The following is a 5,679-nucleotide window of genomic DNA, read 5'->3' on the forward strand; positions in this document are numbered from 1 at the left end:
AAAAATGTCCTACTGCTTTCATAATAATGGCCTGGTACTCTTTGGGACTTGTTAGCGCACTGTGGGATAGATCACACCAGCTCCCGCCATACCCCACTTTAGTAATCCTTGGAAGGTGAAGGAGCTCAGAGGTTAGATATTTACTAGGGAGGAAAAATCGATGTCTGTGAATCAAGACGAGAAAAAGGTAGCTCTTCTGTAGCCACAATGGCACTTGAATGAGACAGAGTAGGGCACAGAGGTTTCTGTGCTAATCAGACTCTTAAGTGGGAGTCTGGATATGAATTCAGCCCAACTGCATTCACCCCGATCTCGGATTTCTTGGTAAAAGAGTTGCAACTTCCCAGTAAGTTCTTGGTGCAGCTGAATTATGGCATTTTCCATGCTCAAGCGTCAATTTTCACGGTGTGGGCACCCCTTCTAGTGAGGATCACCAGGTAAGGCAACCATCTGGGGTAGAGAGCAATTCACCCTGAAACTGGCCTAATTACGAGAGCATTATTGCCAGAAAGGCAACTCTACCCCTAATACAGAAGGCTAATGAGAAATGTCTTGAATTTCCCAATTCATTATTATGGGGTACTCACCCCAGAACAGTAAATGGTTCAGAAACCCACAAGAAGAGAGAGCCAGCTACTCTTTCACCAAGGCAAAGTCCCAGGTACCCAGTAAGGACCGAGCAGTATTATGTGAAAGGGCCAGCACCATCCCCCTGCCCAACACAAGGAATGTTGCTAGCTTTTGGAAGTGGGATAAAAATTCTGTCCCATCCTTTTAGTCATTTATTGGACAAGCAAACCCCTTGGGTGTGGGAGAAAAACAGAGTTTACAACCTTGAAGGATCCACACCAAGAAATACTGACTCCTTGGACAGGCAATGTAGAGGCCCCAGAACTGTTGGTGAGGGGATTTCCAAGTGTATATTGCATGGGGTAGGAACAGGAAGGACATCCATTTTCATTTATAATTAAGGCTAGGTTATGTCACAGAGGTCACGGAAATCACAGATTCCGTGACTTCCAGAGACCTCTATGACATTTTCTGCCTCAGCCCGGGGTGGTGGGGCCAGAGCTATCAGCTGCTGTGCCCACCCTCCCCTGCAGCCCTCAGTTGCTGTGGGGGGGGGACAGCCCCCAGGTGGTGGGTGCTGCCCCCCCATCCCTGCAGAAGTGCTCTGGCTCTCATTCTCCCCCCCCGTTCCCCAGGCTTCAGTCACCCCCTGTCAGCCCTCTCTGCCCTCCTGTTATTTTTAGTAAAAGTCACAGACAGGTCATGAGTTTCCGTAAATTTGTGTTTACTGCCCGCGACCTGTCTGTGACTTACTAAAAATAACTGTGACAAAATCTTAACCTTACTTATAATAGGAGGAAGGAGTAGCCTGGAAAGTCTGGCTACCTGCCCCTCCCCTACATTTAGGTGCAAGATCTCACCACTTAAATTTGTGGCTAATCTAGAAGTAGCCATTATCTGTCCCCAGACACACACACACCTCATGCCCTTTTCCCTCTCCATCACCAGGGGAGCAGTTGGGTGTCCATATAGTGTTTAAATGGTAGCAGCAGTTTAAAAAAGCCCCAGTACTGACAGAAGGTCTCCATAATACACCCTCGTCCCATCAACAAATGCCCTTTCCTATTCAAGAAATGGTGAAATCCAAAGGAAGTAACATTCTCCCCTCCATCACAATTTTAGTAAACACACTGTATATACAGGACGCCTTTGGCTTCACTCTCGACACCCCTTTCTATGCACTGCATAATTCAATGTTTTCCTGCCCTGAAGGTTCCTGATCCTGGCTTCTTTCCCATTGAAGCTCCACTCCATAGGCACAGCAGCAGAAGTGCAGACTGGAGCTGGTCTAGACGCCAGTCTCATTTTTCTCGCCTGTTTTTGGAGTGGATTCCTCCTGTGCCTTCTTCATCTCCAGCCCTTTTACCCATGTGTAGGCAAAGGAGCCTCCTAGAACCATCATGTTGCTTGTCCACCACAGTAAGCTTTTGGTCTCCTCATAGTAGCAGACAGCCAGCACTGTCTGGGCACAGGCCTTAGCCGTCCCAGACACATTGTGGGTGAGTGGGCTGGTGAACTTGATCTGGAGTCCCGTCACGTAACCGATTGCAAAGCCAAGCACTCCTCCCAGGGTCATCATGCCCCAGAAACCAGGGTTCCCCAGCTTGTCGAAGTGGTAGAGGGTGTGGAACTCACCGAGCAGCAGCATGAGGGGCAAGAATAGGACACAGGCGTTCATATTGTTGTAGAAGGTCAGGCGCCAGATGCTGCCATCCACAGCAGGCAGCACTTTCTTGGTGTAGATGGCATTGAGTGAGACACAGAGACTTGCCAGGATCCCAAAGATTATGCCGGTCCATGACAGAGTGCCCTCTGCTCCCTCTTGGTCTATGCCCAGCCAGAATCCACCTGCAACCATACAGAATTAGTGACATACTGACAGGGAATTAGAGACACCAGAGATTCAAACACTATACACACTCCCTTAAAAAAAAAATCCATTGTTAGTTGCTTTTTAAATGGGTCTGTGACTGACTCTCCCCTCCACCTTATATGGAGGAAGATGACCTGAGTGCAGCACCAAGGTTAAGGTTCTCCTCTTGGGTTTTTTTGTTTTTTGTTTTGTTTTTATAATCTTTACAATCTCAGGAATGTCAAATCTTGTCTTCCCTGGTTTTGTTTGAGGATGCATATTATGAGGTCTCACAAAATGTTTATTTAGTCATTGGAATAAGATAGAGGTTTTTTAATGCTTAAGAACTGAAAGCTCCCTAAGAACTAAACCAGTCTAACTAAAAATTCTATCAGTTGCTCAACTTTCACTCTCTTGGCTCCAGGGTTGTCATTATTTCTCTACTTTTCCAGTTACTAGAGAGTCTTCCAGCCTAGAGAGGAACCAAATGTCTAAAGTAAAAAAAAAAGGGGGGGGGGCATACTTTACTAGACAAACAAAAACAAAACAAACATCTCCAAAAACCTCCCAGGGTCTTTTTCTCCTCCATAAATTGGGGGGTAGAGGGGCAGAAAGGGGGAGGAGGAAAGGTATAAGCTCAACTATTTTTCCTTTGAAGTTCATCCACTTTTGAGCTGTTGCAAGACATTAAACTGGACACACAGGTATAGCCAGACTCAACAGGCTCTACTCACCTATAATGACCCCACAGGCTATCAGGGCATACAGGGAAGTGGTTTGCTTGAGGAGCAGGTAGGAGAGCAGGACATTGAAGACAGTGGTGAGCGAGCGCCCCACATTGTAGAAGGCCACGCCAACGTATTTGAGGCACAGGTTGTTGAAGGTGATCATGCTGATGAAGACCACAGAGAGGGGCAGAATGCTGCGGGACACCTTGAGGTCCATGCGGATGGAGGGGAAGTCCAGGTAGCCCAGTGGGCAGCAGGAGGCCAGCAGGCTGAGGGCCTTGCAGAAGATGACGGTGACAGCACACTGATAGAAGGTGACAAAGAGCGGGGTGTCGAGGCGCAGCGAGGGGCTGTCCAGGAGGTACTTGTTGAGGAAGACCATGGTGATGGAGATGAACCAGTAGAGAGAGACTACCAATGCGATCTGGATAGCCTTCAACAGGAAGGGGGTTTCCCTGCTGCCGCTGCCACCCTCCTCCTGCTGCAGCAGGGGGTCAGAGGAGCCGCTCAGAGCCATCCTGAGGATCCCAGAGCGCTTCAGCTGCGTCCTGTTCATGACAGAGGTGCAGAGGGGGGGAAGCAGAGAAGCAGCGAGCTGGGGTCAGACAGGCAGCGCGGGATCCCGGCTCGGAGACGGGCGGCCCCCGTGCGCTGCTGGGACCCAGTGAGCCCCTGTGCACTGCAGCGCAGCGGGGACACCCAGTGCAGCGCGTGGTCGCACAGCCGGAGGCTGGAGCTAGGGACCCGGCTGGAGCCGCCGCACTCACTTCCTCACCCACCCCAGCGCTCAGCTCCGCCCACACAGACGCAGCGCCTTGGTAATAGCTTAAAGGGGACGTGTTCTGCCAGAGCCAGGTCCCTATCTCAGACACCCACCGCCCTTCCCGGGCTCCCGGTCCCGGAGCCCCCCGCACTCCGATCTGTTGCTCACCTTCCTCCTGTGCAGGGGGCTCCTCCTCCTGCTGCTGCTGCTGCTGCTACCTGGCTTTCCGGACCGCTGTCGCTTCCTGATCCTGCACCCGCAGCCCCGCCTGCTAGCCTGGGGCCCTTTATTCACGCCTCCCGGAGATTAGGTGTCAAACTCCCGTTCGCCTGCCTCATCGCTGCTGCCCGCCTCCTCCCTCCCTTGGGGACACCTACAACAAGAGCAGCCAGGCTCTCTCAGGGTCTCATGCACCTGCCCAAGGCCACACTAACGTGTGGGTCGCAAACACGGCAAGGGCAAGGAAAGCCATTTCCAGCGGGATTTTTTCCAGCCAAAGTGCCTGTGATCGTTCCTGTCTTGCTGAAGCCCATTTATACAACCCCTTAATTTTGTGCCAATCTTGAGCGTGACTTTTAAACCCAAACAAGAACGTTTCCACTAAAATAATAAAAAATTTCTGAGCACAATCTGGCTAATGTTTAGGAACCATTAGGAAAGGGATAGAAAGTAAGACAGAAAATATCACAATCCCACTACAAAAATCCATGGGTGCAATCACACTGTACTGTGACCAGTTCTGATTGCCCCGTCTCAAAAAGGGTATAGCGCAGGGCTGGGCAAACTACCGGCCCGCGAGCCGTTTTAAGCCGGCCTCTGCTCCGGCACTCCGGCTGGGGCACCACTGGGTTAGGGCTGCACCATGCGGCTCGGCCCTGCTCCAGCGCTCCAGATGGGGCATGCCACTGCTTCCGGGAGCTGCTTGAGATAAGCGCCGTTCAGAGCCTGCACCCCCTGAGCCTCTCCCCATGCCCCAACCCCCTGCCCCAGCCCTGATCCCACGCCCACTCTCCAAACCCCTCAATCCCAGCCCGGAGCACCCTCCTGCACCCCAGACTCCTCATCCCCAGCCCCACCCCAGAGCCCACACCCCAGCCAGAACCTGCACCCCTTCCCGCACCCCTGCCCCAGCCCTGATCGCCCTCCCGCCCTCCGAACCCCTCGGTCCCATCCCAGAGCACCCTCCTACACTCCAAACTCCTCATCCCCAGCCCCACCCCAGAGCCTGCACCCCCTCACACACTCCCAACCCCAATTTTGTGAGCATTCATGGCCCGCCATACAATTTCTATTCTGATGTGGCCCTCGGGCCAAAAAGTTTGTCCACCCCTGGTATAGCGGAACTGGAAGAGGTTCAGAGAAGGGCAACAAAGCTCATCAGGAGTATGGAATGGCTTTCATATGCAGAGACTAAAAAGATTAGGGCTGTTCAGTTTAGAAAAGAGATGATGAAGGGGGGGATATGATAGAGCTCTATAAAATCATGAATGGAGTGGAACAAGTGAATGGTGAGATTACCTTTTCCCACAATACAAAAAGCAGTGGTCACCTAATGAAATTAATAGGCAGCAGGTTTAATACATAGAAGAGGAAGTACTTCTTTACACAGTGCACAATTAACCTATGGAACTCATTGCCTTGTGATGGCCAAAAGTATAACAGAGTTAAAAAAAAACCTAGATAAGTTCATGGAGGATAGGTCCATCAATGGCTATTAGCCAAGATGGTCAGAGATGCAAATCCACGCTTGGGACAACTCTAAACAT

General features: G+C 51.2%; 1 protein-coding gene across 2 annotated transcripts; it reads right to left on the reverse strand.

Annotated features, from left to right (window-relative positions):
* Positions 1-1,672: 1,672 nt before the first annotated feature.
* SLC35C1 (solute carrier family 35 member C1) lies at positions 1,673-4,143 on the reverse strand. Of its 2 annotated transcripts, XM_065403824.1 has the most exons (3): positions 4,082-4,143; positions 3,157-3,698; positions 1,673-2,418 (listed from the first exon to the last, which is right to left on the reverse strand). In XM_065403824.1, exons 2-3 carry the CDS (start codon positions 3,665-3,667, stop codon positions 1,859-1,861), a joined length of 1,071 nt encoding a protein of 356 aa, XP_065259896.1. In that variant the 5' UTR covers positions 3,668-3,698; positions 4,082-4,143; the 3' UTR covers positions 1,673-1,858. The 2 variants fall into 2 exon arrangements, with proteins under 2 accessions (XP_065259896.1, XP_065259895.1); XM_065403823.1 differs by lacking the exon at positions 4,082-4,143 and having other exon boundaries at positions 3,157-3,907.
* Between the last annotated feature and the right edge of the window lie 1,536 nt (positions 4,144-5,679).

The sequence above is a fragment of the Emys orbicularis genome, chromosome 4, assembly GCF_028017835.1.
Source record: "Emys orbicularis isolate rEmyOrb1 chromosome 4, rEmyOrb1.hap1, whole genome shotgun sequence".
NCBI classification, from domain to species: Eukaryota; Metazoa; Chordata; order Testudines; family Emydidae; genus Emys; species Emys orbicularis.

Excerpts from the sequence above, each read along its gene's own strand:
- SLC35C1 (XM_065403823.1), bottom strand. The coding sequence starts at position 3,706 with ATGAACAGGACGCAGCTGAAGCGCTCTGGGATCCTCAGGATGGCTCTG. Across the intron at positions 2,419-3,156 it reads AGCCTGTGGGGTCATTATAG|GTGGATTCTGGCTGGGCATA; the intron begins GTGAGTAGAGCC and ends GTATGGTTGCAG.